Genomic DNA, 18,362 nt, shown 5'->3' with positions numbered 1-18,362 from the left:
CAACTTCCTATTTTAGACATTCTCGGCGGAGGAGCAGCAGAAGCTCATGTTTGTGTCACCAATAGGCTAATAATAATAAATGTATATACTGTAAATACTGTATGTCCTCATGGTTATGTAGTATATCAGCAGTAAGTTACTCCAATAGTTCTGCAAATATCCAGGAAATGTGTACACCTATTTATAATGTATATATAGTATAAATAAATGTTCTATATATACATTTATCCTGAATGTTTCTAAACTTTTCATTTGCATTATTTCCCCTCAAATTACTGACAGACATATAACCTGAGTTAAATGCTCTAGTTACTAGAAGCATCCGCCCTGCTGGAGTGTCCTTGAGCAAGTCAGTGAGTCTGTTTCAGAGCTGCCACTGCTTTATTTTAATTTTTCTCTTACTGTAAATACAATATCAATAACCTTACAAACAGTAATATTGTATAAAACACATCAGGAAAAGTGACATTCCTTGACAAACAAATGTTTTCCATACCTGTAGGCATAATAGAAACACCTCAATGAAAAACATTTTAAATCTGATAAAAAAATAGATTACATATCAAGTCAAAAAATAAACTATCCACTGGAATGATGTTGAATTTAAAATTGTTGTAGAATTAGAGGGACATTTCGACATTCATTGTTTATCAGTTTTATTGGCTAGTGAGGAGTTCAAAGCTCTCATTAAGGTCGTTCACACCACAATGTGAGTCGTTGAGGAAAATCATCACTTGAACTAAGGCTGAAGTTGTGAATTCTAAATGAATAAGTAATTGAAGGTTTAATTGATAACATTGTTAACATTCAGCCACTAGATGTCGCACTCCCCCTCCCCTGTTCCATTGCGTTCACTTCATAACAAGTGGTTGCCAGTTAGTTGTACAACATGCATATTTTATGGTCCAGTGGAGTGAGACTCAGACAGACAGTCATGTCAATTGATGAATATTTTGTGGTAAAGTAATGAAGTCATCTTGCAACACGTAGCTGTAGGCCTACATTAGGTGTGTGTGTGTGTGTGTGTGTGTGTGTACCTCCCCCACATCCATAGTTTCAGCTGGGAGATCAGCTGTTCTAGCGGCGGAGCATCGTAAAACACACTTCACTCAAACTCGACAGAAACAAAATCAAACTTACCAAAACCGTCTAGGTTAGTCTTTCCAACAATCACCAACTTGGGGGATCACCTCCATGTAAATTTTTTTGAGGGAACTATAACGTTAGGTAACTAAACGCAACCATCACTAATGATAAGATGATAACGTAGCTCCTCAGGGATAGAAGCTGTTATTTTTCTCATTTTGACAATCCAGCCTGTGACAACACATTAGTTAAGGTTGTAAGGACTATTTATTGGTTTTGTTTAAATATGCCGAACTGTAATTTTATGGGTTATTGTTGTTCGGACGATTAAGTTACGACAGCTAATATGTGCTAACGTCATTTGTCACTTGTTGTCACGATTAATATTCACGTATTCTGCAGCCTGATGGAGACACCAGAGTCAGTGCAGCCAGGCGTGGCAGAGGCAGCATCCTTTTATCGTTGAACACTTGGGATTGGTACCGGAGTGAAGCTCAGCGCTTACCGTCAAACTTTATCTGTTTTTTCCACACTAACTGACAACTAGATCGCTGACGACACAGAAACACCCTGTGTTACCAACGTAGTTATGCTATTGGCTCACAAGCCTTGTTAATAGTGGGAACCAAACGTGAGATGTCCTCCACTGAGATAAACAAAACATTAATTTTGGACCCGTCAAAATAAAAAAAAATAAAAAGATTAATTCACAATCATAATATTTTTTTTTAGAAAAAGCCATACTTTTATTCGGCATCTTTCTAAAAGCTCTGAGGATGTATTATTTTTTTAAATTATTCGTCCACATAAAAATGTTATCAATAACACCTTTAATATTGTATGAAAATTAGTAAAAATGACATTCCTTTACAAACAAACATTTACCATATCTGTTAGCATAATAAAAAAAAACTAAAAGAAAAGCACATTAATCTTGATGAAAATAAATTAAAAAATCAAGTCAAAAAATGATCTATCCATTGGGATGATGTTAAATTTAAAATTATTGTAGAATTAGAGGGACACTTCGTGGTCATTCTTTTTAGTGGAGTCATAAAGCTCTCATTAGGGTCGTTCACACCACGATGTGAGTCGTTGAGGTCATGTAAATAGTTTAGGTCACAAGGAAAATCATCACTTGAACTAAGGTGTAAGTTGTTTATTCTAAATATATAATTAATTAAATACAAAGCTGGATCATAGAAGAGTGAAATTAGCATTGTTTATCAGCTATAAAAGAATATAGAAGTGAGGTAGTGAACACTGCTGTGATATAAATATAAGAGGGTAAAGGATCGTGATTCAGAGCTAAGCAAAGCCATATTGTTATTATGAGCAAAAACAGGACATTGCAAAAGATCACATTATTATCATTATTTACAGTAAAGTGTTTCAATTGGTTCAAACAACACATCACCAACATGTTTTATCGTTATTTGTTGAAGTCATTACATACTGCTCATCACGCTATAGTGCCGTACACAAATAGTTTTCCGTTTCCCTCAAGCACATTTAATTTAATGCTTGATGGTCACGCTTTAAGTGACATTGGTATTCAAGTGAAACATGACACAGTAAAACATACAGTATACTATTGATGATGCAGATGGCTGACTCTGGCAGCTGTTGACATTTTTCTGGAACAGTTTGACCAAAAATAAACTTTGGCTAATGCAACGTGTTACGTAATAACTTCCAATAAGTGCATTTTTTTTTTTTTTAGAGTAAAGCCTATTTCACACTGAAAACAAAATAAATCTTTGCACTTTAGCACTGTAACACTGTACAACAACGTATCACAGGAATAAATAGATTGCAGCAAAAATGTGCCCCATAGCTGTCAAAGGTGGTGAGCAGTGACCACTGCTGCTCTTACAGGGACACCTGTCAGTTTATTGATTAGCAACAGCAACTTGAATTCCTGTCTGCACCCCCCCGGTAGCCTGTTTATTGCTGTTAAAACAAATAGTAAATCAACAGAGTTTGTGCTCAACATTATGTTTTATACTGAGTTTTCACTACACGAAGTGTTACTGATGTATTGTTGTCAAAAAGAGAGCAAATAATGAGTGATCAAACCCTTAGCTACTATACAGATTCCTTAATAAAAACTGTAGTATATGTAAATAATATGTTATTTTAACCCATTTGTGCCCAAAGACTATATTTAGTATGATATGGAAATATGCCACAACATCTGTTGTGATTGGTCAAAAGTCTTGAAATTTGGTACGGACATGCTTTGGGCCGGTATCAACAGTAGAACTTTGAAATGTTTAAATCCCATGAAAAATCACACTTTTATTAAAGAGTCAAAGTCAGAATCTTTGAAAAATGAGCTAAAATGCTAACATTATGTTTATTAAATGTTATTTTTTTTACACTGCATGTGCTCATATCTTTGATATTCAACTTGTTATGAGTTTACAGATACCAAATACTTGATTGTGCCCCTTGTAGTTTCTGAGACATTTTCTTATCATACTACATCTTGTGTTTGGGCACATGGGACTACTGTTTTTCCTAAGAAAACTTTTCAGTTTGACCGATTTTGAAAATGTCTTCACATTTGTGCTTAGGCAAGCCCAGAGAACATTTCCACCAAAGTTAAGATTTAAAATTTCAGTTGTGTGCACAAATGGGTTAAGTCATGTGTATTCTCATTTTTCCAATATCAAATTCAATGCTGTCAATCCACCACAAGAGGCCATTGTGCCTCACTGAACAGTAATTTGTGGCCGGATCATCTGTCGTGCATCCACCTAAGCCGCTCCATATCTCCCCGCTGCCTTCCTTTCCTCATAAAAAAAGAGAAATAAAACTTGATCCTCCTGTATCTGCAGCCGGGGCTTTGCCTCTGCAGTGCGATAGTGTGACACGCTGGCTGTCCTCTTGGCATTCCTGTCCCCCCAGAGATCATTCCTCTACTACACACTCACTTTTCCTTTTATCATCCCCATGTCTTACTTAACTAGGTTTATTATCAGGTCTGGTGTGTCTGTTATTACGAGTGGCTCCGCAGAACTTGAGATAAATGGACACGTGTTGGTGATGCAGATCTGTTGCACAAAGTTCTGGTTTCTGGTTTGAGCTGTGAACTTCATCATGTGTCAATGCGCCAACATGTCTAACGCACATTCTCCATGTAAAAATGCCGGCTAATTCTTGTACTAAATTATCCGTCTACCATCTCCCCTCTTCAATATCTCTCTAGTTCACTCCTCTCTCTCTCTCTCTCTCTCTCTCTCTCTCTCTGGCTCGGCCACCTTCCTCAGCAGAAACCAGTTGAGCCGTCACTCAATGTGCCCCCCCTCCCCTCTTCTCCTCCCCTCTGGATGATCTCCTGTCTCACTCTCTCACCTTCTCCCTTCGTCTTATTCCACTGACCATGCATGTTCCAAAAACAGATCTCATTTTCATCCACGGTGTGACCCCCCACCCCCTCCCCCGTCCCCCAGCCCCTTCACCACCACTCTCCTGCATTACCTCCTCTCCAAATCCAAGCCTTGTTCCTGTCCAAGTCCACCATCTCACCTCCCCATTGCTCCACCTCGAGCCCCACCCGCACACCCCCCACCACCACCACCACCATGCCCTCCCATGCTGGAATTTGGGGGCGTGTGCCGGCGGGGTGTCCACCAATCCTGAGCCCTTTGGTGGTATAAAACCCTGAACATGTATGCGGTTATTCGCTCTTTCTGTCAGTCTAGTACTCCTGAATAGGAGGGTGCCACGCTTCTAGGTTGCGGGTGGTGGAACAAGGGAAAAACTGAGAACAACTAAGAAGTAAAAGAGCGCGTCTATCCAGAAAGGATGGAGAACTCACACATGAAAAACCCGGCTGAATGCCTGGCTAACTTCGGTGTGAACGAGAACACCGGTCTCACTCCTGACCAGTTCAAGAAGAACCTGGACAAGTATGGCTTCAATGGTGAGAGTCAGGGATGGGGTGGGAGGCCTTCTGAGAGAGGAAAGACTCACAAAGTCACTGTTTGGCAACTAGGCCACATAGAGAAACTTCTCACTTCACGGTTAAAGAAAAAATGTATTGTGTTTGCATTGAAAATAGTCCACAAAGTACATCTGCTATGATAGTTTGGAGGTGTTTTCCTGAGTCAACACCAATGGAGTCGGGCTTGGTTGAGATTTTGCATGTGATGCTTTTTTAGAGAGGAGTTGCAACAGCTGGTAGAAATGCAGAGACATTGAGAAGCAGAGACTTTGAGGGCTTTGAAGAGCTATTTAAAGATAGCCAAAGAAGATGGCTGGAGAGCGAGAGAGACAGGTGATGGCTCAAGAAGCTTCCTGGGTGATATATGGGGCGGGCGTTAACAAGAGAGATGGATAATTTTAGGCCCGGGTAGAAAGGGGAGGTCCTTAGATGGCTTACGTCTAAATGATCCGTAATATGATTGCTAATCAATAACCAGTGGATTGGCAAATTAGGCAGTGTAATATGGTATTATATTCATATGCATTCTTTGTTTTCACTGTGATGTTTCTGTTGCTGTGGAACATTTTTAGCTGCCATTCAACATGTTTTATTTTGTTTACAAGTTAAAGATTTATAAAGTGATACCCACTGCAGTGAGATTTTCATTAGGCCTAGGTCAAAGCTGATTCAATATCAAATACAGTACAATGTTTCTTTTTAATTTCAGGCTTCCATGCATTGCTTAAAGTCATTAAGTGTAAATCACACAGGGATTTTTGAAAAGATGGAAGTTAGAGAGTTTCAGAAACCAAAGATCATCTTATACCAAGAAGTATAACTTTTCTCCCAAAGTTGTTTCTTGATGAACGCCATGTTTCTTTTCTGAATATTAATCATTTTAACTGAGCATCCTTTTTCCTGTCTTTCTGTCTCCACAACCTTCCTGCTCCTTCACCTTCGTCTCCAACTCCAGAGCTGCCCGCTGAGGAGGGTGAGTTTTTTTTTTTTTTTTTTTTACAAAATATGTAAATCTGAACAAGAACTTCCAGACACCTGATTCGACCCACTTGGGAAAACCATCAATAGTACTCTGAAAAGGGTTGTAATAATGATACATGCAGGCTGCAGTTTGATTGTGTGATGCCCACGTGCTAATGACTAGCACTGTATGATACATTTTGAATATCATTTTAACAACAAAGATCTGAAAACTGAATTTCCCCAAGAGGGATTAATAAAGTATACCTTCCTTCTTCTTCTTCTTCTAAATCCATACTTTATATATTCCCTTTGCACCGAAATACACTTTGCACATTTCAGTAATTACATTTATATTTTGTGATAATTATCCATTGATTTATATTCATTTATTTCCTTGTCTGTCTCACTCAGGTAAGAGCATCTGGGAGCTGATCAGGGAGCAGTTCGAGGACTTGCTCGTCAGGATCCTGCTGCTGGCTGCCTGCATCTCTTTTGTAAGTAAACAAGCATTGGTATTTTTATTTTTTTTAATCATGTCAGTAACTCTAAACTCTGGTTATTCCTGTCACGTTCATTTTAAACTCAAGTAACAGCAGTAGGATTTATAGTAGACATAATAGTAGCAACAAATTCCACGAGACACTGACACCACGTGGGATCACTTGGCTTTTATCTACAAAAGAACAGCTGCATACTTTTACAATTCTCATTAACAAGAATAAACTCGTCACAATGCGTTTTCTCACATTTACATATTTGGCACAATAATCTCTCGGCTCCTCTTACATTCTTGATTGCCGTCCTGAAAACAGGTCATTATAATGCATTTAACTTTAAAACCCATCACAGTAACTCTTCCAGAAAACAAGCAGTTGATCATTTCTGTCTGGTCACTTTGTCCAGATAAAGAACTTCTTATCCCCCTCCACCCCTCCATGTGTTTTTGCGGACGACAACTTGAGAGGAGGGAGACAGATTGCAAGGGCTTGTAGGTGTATTAATTCCTATGCCCAGCTTTCTCCCCTTCGGGCAGCTGTCATGATGGCCTTAGAAGGCGAATATTGAGGAGCCAGTGAGAGATGGGGGGTCAGGAAAGTATAGGGGGGCCGAGGGCTATGGGTTTATTTTAAGAGAGCCCCAAGCTGAGGAGAGAAACTGAATCCTTCGGGAAAGGTCAGGCCTGAAGGAAGGAACGAAGGGCCTCCACGGAGAGAGGGTTGAAGTCTGAAGGAGCAAAGAGTTCTGGGACATTGAGATCAAATTAATAACAATTATGTAACCATATTATGACATACAAATATGTTATCAAAATAACAGGTGAAAAGATAAAAAATTCTCAAAGTAAATGAAGACAAGGTCTTGAAAATGAGCTGTATAAATAAAATCATCATACTTTTATCACATTGTTGCATGTTATTTTATACTATATACTAAGTGAAACATGCTAAATGCATATAAAACTATAAATTCCCATGAAAAGCCTCCACAATCCCTGAAACTATACCCTTTTATTATTCAGACTTTACATATTATGAACAATCTTATAAAGCTTTGAGGAATCTTTTTATTCAGGCACAATCCGATTGTTTAAACAATGTTTATTGTACATTAAATACAGATGTTCGGACATATTTGCATGCTGTTTTCTCAGGAGCACTGTCACTGTTGTCTCACACCAACACTGATTTGTTCTCTACCGCTCTGACGTCAGGTGCTGGCCTGGTTCGAGGAAGGTGAAGAGACCGTCACCGCCTTTGTGGAACCCTTCGTCATCCTCCTTATCCTCATCGCCAACGCTGTCGTTGGTGTGTGGCAGGTCAGTGACAATGCCCGGCGCGTTGAGCAATAAGACGTATCCATTGCAAATGATGACAGAAAGTACACAGGCTCCAGTTACTGCCATGTTTTCTACCCAGACGTGGTTGCTCAACTGGAATAGTTGGTTTGTGCTTTAAAGTAGCTGTTACAACACAGAGTAAATCTTCACTCTGGCTTCAATTTAAGATGATAAATATGATACGTTCACCAGATGGGTGATTCACATTATGCAGGTCATGCTCTTCTACATGCATGCCATTAAGTAATTGGCACTGCTGTCAGGCAGCTACAGGAACATCCCCTCCAAGTGTCGAAAATCAGCTGCTTCGTTCCTATTTTTCCTCTTAAGACAGAACTGTAATCTGCTATTAGGAGATTTCATCTCTGAAGCCAGCGTGTACTTTCTTGTTGCACACTTCCTCAGTTAGATTATGTATATTAACATAGATCCATGCACCACCGTCCACACAATATTTGGTATTTATTTGGAGAAAGAAAAAGACAAAAGTGTCGTACTCATGTGTCATCAGTAGGTTGTGTATTGGTGTGTGATTGCTGTGTGTAATGATTCAAAGCCTGCTAGAGGACATTGTCAGTGCCAGACCAAAGACAACATGAGTATGGATTACATTCAAGGAAAAACAGGCGTGTTGACATCAGTTTATTGATCATTTTTAGTGTGGCTCAAAATTTGTGAATGTGTGTATTTATATTTTTATTTTAGCTTAGTCCCCCTCCCCTCCTTTACTCATTTTGACTTTTTTAATGACTGTGTCTTCTTGTTTGTTTGTGCCACAGGAGCGTAACGCTGAAGATGCCATCGAGGCTCTCAAGGAGTACGAGCCTGAGATGGGCAAGGTTTACCGTGCTGACAGAAAGAGTGTGCAGATGATCAAGGCCAGACAAATTGTCCCCGGAGACATTGTGGAGGTGTCTGGTAAGAAACGTCAAGATTGTTCATCATTCTGTCAGCCTGATCTGTAAACGTCAGGGGGATAACATCCCTGTTAGTCACAGTCTGTTATGTCAAATAGTCTTCGCTGTGTAATTATAATGTAGCTGTGAAAAGATAAAAACAAAGATCCAGTGAGTTAAAGGAAGACAATTCAGGATATATGCGTCTGGAAATGCCTCGTGTCTTTTTAAGGCAATGTGAGTAGCACTGCTGTGAAAACATGCTGACTGAAGGAAAGCAAAATCAGGAGTATAAATACCCCCACTAGCACCTGCCGCACCTCTTCTCCCCTCGCTGCCATTGCCCACTTCTGTTTATTTGTCAGTGTACACCTGTTGCCTCTCCAGCTGGTTGTAACCTCCCCCGCCCCCATGTGTGGTTCACTCTCATTGGGCCATGCATGTGTACGTTTGGTAACACTTAATTTTACAGCAAATTTCATGGTAAATAGGTGATAATTAGCAAGTAACCTATTTGAAATTTCTTTGGAATTACTGCCAAATTACCCCAATATTTACCTCACAATTTATCGAAAATTACTTTATTATAAACATTATTTAATAATTATATGCTTAAATAGTATATATCGTTAAAATAAGGCCCTTAGGCTTGAGAAGCGGCTGTGTGCTGCTCTTCATCAGAGGTGGAAAACCAAAACATATAGAAGACACTTCTGATCAGCACAAATCTCCCCATTGTGTGACTTATTGTCTACACAAATGTAACCTGGTAGCCAATGTAATGATTTAGGGAGTTTTTAAAGAAATTTCAAAGAAGTTATTTGCTAATAATTATCTATTTATCAGCAGACATGAAAATAAAGCATATCAATTAACTTTGTATTTTTTTCCTGGAAATGTATTAAATAAATTACCAGCTATTTATTACTGCTTATTGGGAAATAGCGGAATATAATTATTAAATAATGTTTATAATAGATATAAAATGATAATAATAAAAGTCCAGAGTCAAGTCCGAAGCCCAGACAGCCAAACATAGTCATTTTTGATACATTTTGAGGTAATTATTGGGTGAATTTGGCAGTAATTCCAAAGAAATTTCAAATACTTGCTAATTATCACCTAATTACCATGAAATTTGCGGACCTGTAAAATGAAGTGTTACCGTCCGTTTCAATATAAATCCATGGATCATGGTATAGAAAGTTACTCTGAGCATTTGACTCTAAATTTAGTATAACTTCTACCATATTTATTGAACTATTTTTCAGTTAAAGATTTCATGATGGGTGACGTAGATTGTGTTAATCACAACTATTACAGTCACTTGAATGTTATGGAGGTGCAAATATAATTAAAAATAAACCATAGTTGCGTTTATTTTATGTTCAATGTAATTAAGAAAATATAGATGCATTCTAGGACAATTTAGTATAAATACCAAGAATTCATTTTAATGATGACTTCTCTGTGAATCCCAACAGTTGGTGACAAAGTCCCCGCTGACATCAGACTTGTTACCATCAAGTCCACAACCCTGCGTGTTGACCAGTCCATCCTTACTGGTAAGTTTTCAAGAAACCTTAAATCTTCACCACATGTTTTTTCTGCCCAAACTCTATCGGCAGTTTTGAGTAAATGTTCTGCTTTCTCTCCCAGGTGAGTCCGTTAGTGTGATCAAGCACACTGAGGCCGTTCCCGACCCAAGAGCTGTCAACCAGGACAAGAAGAACATGCTCTTCTCTGTAAGTGCCTTTTACCAACATCAATATTTCATCTTCACTGTGTTTCAAGTTTTTTCCTGTTACTCCTTTTTTCCCTAGCATTACCTGTTCTTTGACCTTTCTTTTCCTCTCCTCTGTAGGGCACTAACATCGCTGCCGGCAAGGCCATTGGTGTTGCTGTGGCCACCGGAGTCTCCACTGAGATCGGTAAGATCCGTGACCAGATGGCTGCCACCGAGCAGGAGAAGACTCCTCTGCAGGCCAAGCTCGACGAGTTCGGCGAGCAGCTGTCCAAGGTTATCTCCCTCATCTGTGTTGCTGTCTGGGCCATCAACATTGGCCACTTCAACGACCCCGTCCACGGAGGCTCATGGATCCGCGGCGCTGTCTACTACTTCAAGATCGCCGTCGCTCTGGCTGTGGCTGCCATCCCCGAGGGTAAGGGAAGCACGTCGTTAAAGCCAGAAAGCGACAGTTAGAGTGAGTGTATGTGTTCCTCCGCCGCTTGTTTATCGCACTCACAGTTTTACCCAACGTCTCTCAGGTCTGCCCGCTGTCATCACCACCTGCCTGGCCCTTGGTACCCGCCGTATGGCCAAGAAGAACGCCATTGTCAGAAGCCTGCCCTCTGTGGAGACCCTGGGCTGCACCTCTGTCATCTGCTCCGACAAGACTGGCACCCTCACCACCAACCAGATGTGTGTGACCAAGGTGGGAGAAACAAGCTTAACACTCAAAAAGGAAATTGTGTCGTCGACAGTTTGTCTATAAAACTAGCCTACTTCGGATACAATTAAAACGTTCTTTGTTTCCTCCGCCACAGATGTTCATCATCAAGAGCGCAGAGGGCGATCACGTCAGCCTTGATGCCTTTGATATCTCTGGCTCCAAGTACACCCCCGAGGGCGAGGTGTAAGTTGGTTTTCATCATTCAAATCCAGTATCATTAAAGAGCACATGAACCATCTCTCATTTATTTCTAATTCTCTCTTTGTCTTTCAGTTCCCAGGGAGGTTCCAAGACCAACTGCAGCACATACGACGGCCTTGTTGAGCTGGCCACCATCTGCGCCCTGTGCAACGACTCCTCTCTGGATTACAACGAGGTAAAGTCATTAAGTCATGCTGTGTATTTGTTACGCTGAAACCTCACAACCTTCCACAGTTTAACCAATTATCTCCATCTCCCTCCTTTTCACCAGTCCAAGAAGATCTATGAGAAGGTCGGTGAGGCCACTGAGACCGCTCTGTCCTGCCTGGTTGAGAAGATGAACGTGTTCAACAGCAACGTGAAGAACCTGTCCAGGATTGAGAGAGCCAACGCCTGCTGCTCTGTAAGTCTCCTCCTGCCATTTGCAACATTTTGTTATATATAATAATTCACATTTTTATTGTTAACACAGCTAATTGTGAACCATTGAAAACTATTAGTTATTTGGGTCAGTCCTACTTGTTCCAAAGAATTTACAGTTTTTATTTTTTAATTAAGGCCAACCTGTGGCGTGTGGAGTCATAGGAGTGCCATAATAAAAAATAAATCTGTAAAAGATTAAGAAAAGAAATGTGTAAATATATAAAAAGAAAAAAAGAAAATAATAAATACATAACAAAATATAAAAGAATAATTATGAGCATTTTCATTTATTTTCACATTTATTTTTTCATTTCTTTCTATATATATTTATTGATGTATTTTATATATATATACATATATATATATATATTTATTGATGTATTTTAAATATATATATATATTTATTTATTTTTTGCATATAAATTAATTATTTTCTGTATATTTTTTAAATAAAAGCATCAGTTCATGTATCCAGGAATTGACCAAGGCCTATAGAAAGGAGGCTAGGTCACGCGTCATATCTCCGGGGGTATAACACATGCGCAGTAAAATCTGGTCTGCACCCGCCAAAATTGAGCCAATTGCAACGCACGACCGCAGCTTCAGTTACACTGTGCATGTGTTATACCCCATATCCCAAGACCCATGTCCACCCGTGACCCAGCCTCCTTTCCATAGGCCTTGGAATTGACTACTCAGCCTGGGCAGGAAGGCCCACCCAAAACCAGTTGATTGTTAGCTTGGCTCTTCAAGGAATAGCAAAAGCAATAAAGAAAAAGCAAAAGTAATAGGGAAAAGCATAAGGAAAAATAAAGGGATGAAAAATAAATATATTACATTATATAACAATAAATAAATACAATAAAAAGACAGAAAAAATAGAGTAATTTATATGTAATAAATAAATAAATATATATTTTTAAATACATAAATAAATATATACAGATTAAATGAACAAATAAAGGTGAAAATAAATGAAAATGTATTCTTTAGTATTCTTTTATATTTTGTTATTTGTTTATTTATTATTTTATTTTTTTCTCTTTATATTTCCGCATTGTTTATTTACTTGTATATTCTTTTATTTATTCCTCTTTATATTTCCACATTTATTTTCTTATTCCTTTACAGATTTATTCTTTATTGACTCCATAGTGGCGAGGCGACTCTAATAAAAAAAACATTTTATCCAACAGGTGGTCAAGCAGCTCATGAAGAAGAACGTCACTCTGGAGTTCTCCCGTGACAGGAAGTCCATGTCCGTGTACTGCACTCCCACTAAGGGTGATGGTGGCGCCAAGATGTTTGTGAAGGCAAGTTGCTTCCTTTTTTCCATCTCACAGCCTTTTGGTCAGACACCTGCTCTTTGACGGTGCAGCATTCAACACAACACAAAATAATCATCCTGTTTTCTACGCAGGGTGCACCCGAGGGTGTGATTGACAGGTGCGCATATGTACGTGTTGGCACCACCCGCGTGCCCCTGACCAGCGTCATCAAGGAGAATATCCTGGCCGTCATCAAGGAATGGGGTACCGGCCGCGACACCCTGCGTTGCCTGGCCCTCGCCACCCGTGACACCCCACTGAAGATGGAGGAGATGAAACTCGAGGACTCAACCAAGTTCGCCGATTACGAGGTGAGAACTCAAACACCTTGATATTTGATGTGTGGGTGCAACTGTGACTACGTGTGAGATTAACTCCATTCACGCTTCTCTCCTCAGACTGACCTGACCTTTGTTGGCGTTGTTGGTATGCTGGATCCCCCTCGCAAGGAGGTCTGTGGCTCCATTGAGCTGTGCAGAGCTGCTGGAATCCGTGTCATTATGATCACTGGTTGGTATTATGGGATGAATGTGATGTGTTCTCTTGTAGAACATTATCATATGAATTATGTCTTTTACGTAGTAATTACATAGTATTTTTTGGCAATAATTACAGGGAATTATATTATCTAAATGTAAACAAAAGTGTAGCCCTACAAAGTTTTATATAAAGTTCTTCTATTTGTTAAAACATCCACTGTAACCATTTCTATCTCCACTATACAGAACTTAAAATAGCTATATCTACTCCTTTAGTTTTTTATATATCCACTCCCCCATGTTTTACACCTTAGACTCTCCACCAGACTTCTCCTTCTCCAAACTTCTCTATATTTCAGGTGACAACAAGGGAACCGCTATCGCTATCTGCCGTCGTATTGGCATCTTCAAAGAGGATGAGGATGTTGAGGGCAGGGCCTACACCGGACGCGAGTTTGACGATCTGCCCCTCCACGAACAGCCCGGGGCCGTGAGCAGAGCCTCCTGCTTCGCCCGTGTGGAGCCATCCCACAAGTCCAAGATTGTGGAGTACCTGCAGGGTCTTGATGACATTACTGCTATGGTAAGAGAGCTCAGCAGCATTAAATACAACCTGACTTCACACACACACAGTACGTGTGTTTTTCAGCCGTCCTAGTCGTGGTTTCGTGCCCAGTATTTAAAGTATTTGTTGTTGTTATTTGACCGTGTGTAGTTTGTGTAGTTTGAGAGTAACTTATGCTTCCTCTCCTCTGAACCCAGACTGGTGATGGTGTGAACGATGCCCCTGCCCTGAAGAAGGCCGAGATCGGCATCGCCATGGGCTCTGGCACTGCCGTTGCCAAGTCTGCCTCTGAGATGGTCCTCGCTGACGACAACTTCTCTTCCATTGTGGCTGCTGTTGAGGAGGGCAGAGCTATCTACAACAACATGAAGCAGTTCATCCGCTACCTCATCTCCTCCAACGTTGGTGAGGTCGTCTGGTGAGTGGCTTATGTAGAACGCACTCTGATACACACCTAAACGCCATGTTTCTCTCTGCCTCTGGCTGACTTCGGCCTGTTGTATTATTTCCTCTCTCAGTATCTTCCTGACCGCTGCTCTGGGTCTGCCTGAGGCTCTGATCCCCGTCCAGCTGCTGTGGGTTAACCTGGTTACTGACGGTCTGCCCGCCACCGCTCTGGGCTTCAACCCCCCTGATCTGGACATCATGGACAAGCCCCCACGTTCCCCCAAGGAGCCCCTGATCTCTGGCTGGCTGTTCTTCAGATACATGGCTATTGGTGGTAAGTAGGACTTTGGACATTATGTTTGGCTTTTGTTTAAATCTAGGAGAAACCCTACACCTGTCTACACTGACACTGTTATGTTTCCCTAACAGGATACGTCGGTGCTGCCACTGTTATGGGTGCTGCCTACTGGTTCATCTATGATGTAACTGGCCCCGGTGTCACCTACTACCAGCTGGTAAGTAATTGTCTCTCTTTCATGTTGTCTTTCACACACTCAAATGCCGACACGTAATAACCTCACCTCTCCTCTGTGCAGTCCCACTTCATGCAGTGCCACGACGAAAACGAGGACTTCGCCGGAATCAATTGTCATATCTTTGAGGCCTCTCCTCCCATGACCATGGCCCTGTCCGTGCTGGTCACCATTGAGATGTGCAACGCTCTCAACAGGTAATACTCCACATGTGATGATGATACATTTGATGATAACTCCAGGGGTTTCTTCAGGTGTTTTCATAGTTCCTTTTCTTTTTTTCTTTTCCAAGCTTGTCTGAGAACCAGTCTCTGATTCGCATGCCCCCATGGAGCAACTTCTGGCTGCTCTCCGCCATGACCCTCTCCATGTCCCTCCACTTCATGATCATCTATGTTGACCCTCTGCCCGTAAGTCAGCCAGCAGTGCTCCCTACAGATTGATTTAAGAGCCGCGTGTGTAACGTAAAGTTCTAGGATATTGAAATAGTGTCCTCTGTGACGTGTAGTTTTTGTCGTAGTTGCTCTCCACTGTAGTCCTGACTCCCTCTCTTTTGCCCCCCAGATGGTCTTCAAGCTGACCCATCTGAACATCGACCAGTGGTTGATGGTCTTGAAGCTTTCCTTCCCCGTCATCCTCATTGATGAGGTGCTGAAGTTTGTGGCCCGCAACTACGTTGAGTGTAAGTAGCCTCGCATTTTTGCACATTCACTATTAAACATTTTTTTTTTTTTTTTTTTTTTCCTAAAATAACAGTTCTGATCTCCTTTAAGAAGATTGAATCTGATTTTAATTTATTAATACTGTCATCTCTTTTGTTAATTATTCATTCATATTGTAACTAAGTGCAATTCTTCTTCATCCTGCACATCTGTCATCTCATTTTATCACATCATCTGTCTACAAATTCATCAGAAGTTTATAATGTCTGTTTTGATTTGCCTAATTCCATCCCTCCCTCATCATTAACTCACTTAACCCCTCGTTGATTTCCAGACTAAATTCAGTCAACCCACCACCATTAGCCTGTAACTAAATCAAGGTATTCCTCAACCCGAACTGCTACAGGTTATCACTGTGTATCTGTAGTTTGTCTGCATGTTGGTGTATTTTTCTGTTTTGTTGTTGTATGTTCCTGCTCTTATGTGAATCAGTCCTCAGTGTTGTCTAGGCATAATGGCGTTAAAACATACTGGAATCACTTTACCTTACATAATGTTAAGTAAAAAATATTTTTATTGCAGTACAGAAAGGACACACATCTTTTTTTTTGTAAATGTTCTTTTAGTACAAAGCAAACTATCTTACATAAGGTAATCATAAATCATAAGGTCCCCCTGCATGAATATATATAAAAGGATAAATAAAAAAAATACATATCAACATTGTTAAAATCTATTCTTTCTTACATGATAATTCCTGTATTTTTTTTTTAATTAGGCTCTATTTTTAACTTCTCTACCATGATAGCGAGCGAGACAGCTCTTTCAAGTCACTCATGAGGATATTCACGATTATCCTGATAATGGAAATTTGCCACAATCAACTCACTGTGAGAGGTTGTTATCGCAATCCGCGATAAAAAAACAATATCATCCAAAACCCTAGTGGTGTCTACTTTATATATTATCACACTCGTGTTAATGTGGAACTCTGGCTTCTCCAAACTACTTCATGACATAATTGAGACAATAAATCCGTCACGAATTGACAAGGTGACCTGATGACTAATGAATGGGGAGATCCCATGAGTGCTGCTCTCTGTATCTGATGTCCTCCTCTGAGCTCTGTGTTTAGTTAGAAGAGGAGCTAATCGCCTCGAAGTTGCTGCTGTCAATGTCAATGAATTACAGCGTGTCTGTTGGGTCGTTTCTGTCTGTAGGTAGAAGTTTGACCCGTGCCTGTTCTGGTGCCACTTGTCCCAACAAAAGTCTTCGGCAACACTCTATTTTAACCCTCCCAATTAGAATTTATAAACAGTATATATAAACATACAATAAATAGTTTAATGCACTATAATGTAGTTGTTAGCAGATGAGTATTTATTGATGTAGTTAGCAACAGATTTGACTCTTAACAGGATAATGGTGTATGAGCAGTTAGGGCTGCAACTAACAATTATTTTCATTATCGATTAATCTGTCGATTATTTTCTCGATTAAACGATTAGTTGTTGGGTCTATAAAATGTCAGAAAATGGCGATCAGTGTTTCCCAAAGCCCAAGATGACGTCCTTAAATGTCTTGTTTTGTCCACAACTCAAAGATATTCAGTTTACTGTCATAGAAGAGTAAAGAACCCAGAAGAAATTCACATTTAAGAAGCTGGAATCAGAGAATTTTGACTTTTTTTTCTTTAAAAAATTACTCAAACTGATTAATTGATTATCAGAATATTTGGCGATTAATTTAATAGTTGACAACTAGTTGATTAATCGATGCAGCTCTGAAGCAGATAATGAATGACAATATAATATTACACAGTTAAGATATATCTTAATAGGAGTTATAATTGAAGGAAAATGCTGTACATTGAATTAACACTTATAGTGCCCTTATATCTACGTATCGCTACACTACGATGTGTTATAAACAGCTTATTATATCTTTACATACTGCTTATATATTAAAAATGAGGTTTTGCCGAACTCTTTATAAAATATTTTTAAATGGGATTGTCATGCTGTTGGTGCATAATGACTCCACCACCTTAGTTTGCTTGCTGCTTTCATTAGATTTAAGCAATTGCTCTGAAGTGAGATGTTATGTTATAGATTACATCATGCTTTCTTAGTGAGATAAGTTCAATTTTTGGGGAACTTTCTAACACTTTGACGTAGTAATGTTCATGTGTTTGTCTGCAAACTTCGCTTAAGTGACCAAATTACACGTCCTTTCCCACTCTGATTTATCCATTTTCTCTTTATCAGGTACAGAGAAATAGAGATGTAGAAGAAGAGGATCTTCAGGGTTGGAGAGAACGAGGCGAAGAAGAGAGAAACCAAAGAGGGGAAGCCATAGCGAGCCAACCAATAGAAGAGAGAGGAGAAAACAGGAAAATGTACAAAAAAAACAATAAAACTTGTCAAAAAAATCTACATAAACATAGCCTCTATATAAGGAAGGAGATTTAATCCAAATGAAGGGAAGTATCCCTGTCGATAAAGTATTCAAATATTTAAGATTTTATTCTCAGAAATAAAGTATGTATTAAAAGTGATTTTTTTGTTAAACTTGGATATTCTCAGCTGTTGTGTTTT

General features: G+C 39.7%; 1 protein-coding gene across 2 annotated transcripts; it reads left to right on the top strand.

The window, feature by feature from the left end:
* The first annotated feature begins 4,767 nt into the window (after positions 1–4,767).
* atp2a1l (ATPase sarcoplasmic/endoplasmic reticulum Ca2+ transporting 1, like) lies at positions 4,768–18,339 on the top strand. Of its 2 annotated transcripts, XM_037754904.1 has the most exons (24): positions 4,768–5,017; positions 5,994–6,011; positions 6,413–6,495; positions 7,713–7,817; positions 8,618–8,756; positions 10,219–10,299; positions 10,394–10,479; positions 10,599–10,896; positions 11,003–11,169; positions 11,282–11,370; positions 11,461–11,563; positions 11,660–11,791; positions 13,008–13,124; positions 13,232–13,450; positions 13,538–13,649; positions 13,978–14,201; positions 14,381–14,601; positions 14,702–14,904; positions 15,000–15,085; positions 15,167–15,300; positions 15,396–15,513; positions 15,668–15,785; positions 16,100–16,145; positions 18,033–18,339. In XM_037754904.1, the coding sequence occupies exons 1-23, from the start codon at positions 4,900–4,902 to the stop codon at positions 16,102–16,104; spliced, it is 2,976 nt and encodes a 991-aa protein (XP_037610832.1). In that variant the 5' UTR covers positions 4,768–4,899; the 3' UTR covers positions 16,105–16,145; positions 18,033–18,339. The 2 variants fall into 2 exon arrangements, with proteins under 2 accessions (XP_037610832.1, XP_037610831.1); XM_037754903.1 differs by lacking the exon at positions 16,100–16,145.
* Positions 18,340–18,362: the final 23 nt, after the last annotated feature.

The sequence above is a fragment of the Sebastes umbrosus genome, chromosome 20 (assembly GCF_015220745.1).
Source record: "Sebastes umbrosus isolate fSebUmb1 chromosome 20, fSebUmb1.pri, whole genome shotgun sequence".
Taxonomy (NCBI): Eukaryota; Metazoa; Chordata; class Actinopteri; order Perciformes; family Sebastidae; genus Sebastes; species Sebastes umbrosus.
This window is presented reverse-complemented; position numbering and strand designations above follow the sequence as displayed.

Bases quoted from the DNA above. Each gene is read 5' to 3' on its own strand.
- atp2a1l (XM_037754903.1), top strand. From the start codon at position 4,900: ATGGAGAACTCACACATGAAAAACCCGGCTGAATGCCTGGCTAACTTC. The intron at 8,757-10,218 runs GTAAGAAACGTC...GAATCCCAACAG, and splicing joins AGACATTGTGGAGGTGTCTG to TTGGTGACAAAGTCCCCGCT. The intron at 15,086-15,166 runs GTAAGTAATTGT...TCCTCTGTGCAG, and splicing joins GTGTCACCTACTACCAGCTG to TCCCACTTCATGCAGTGCCA.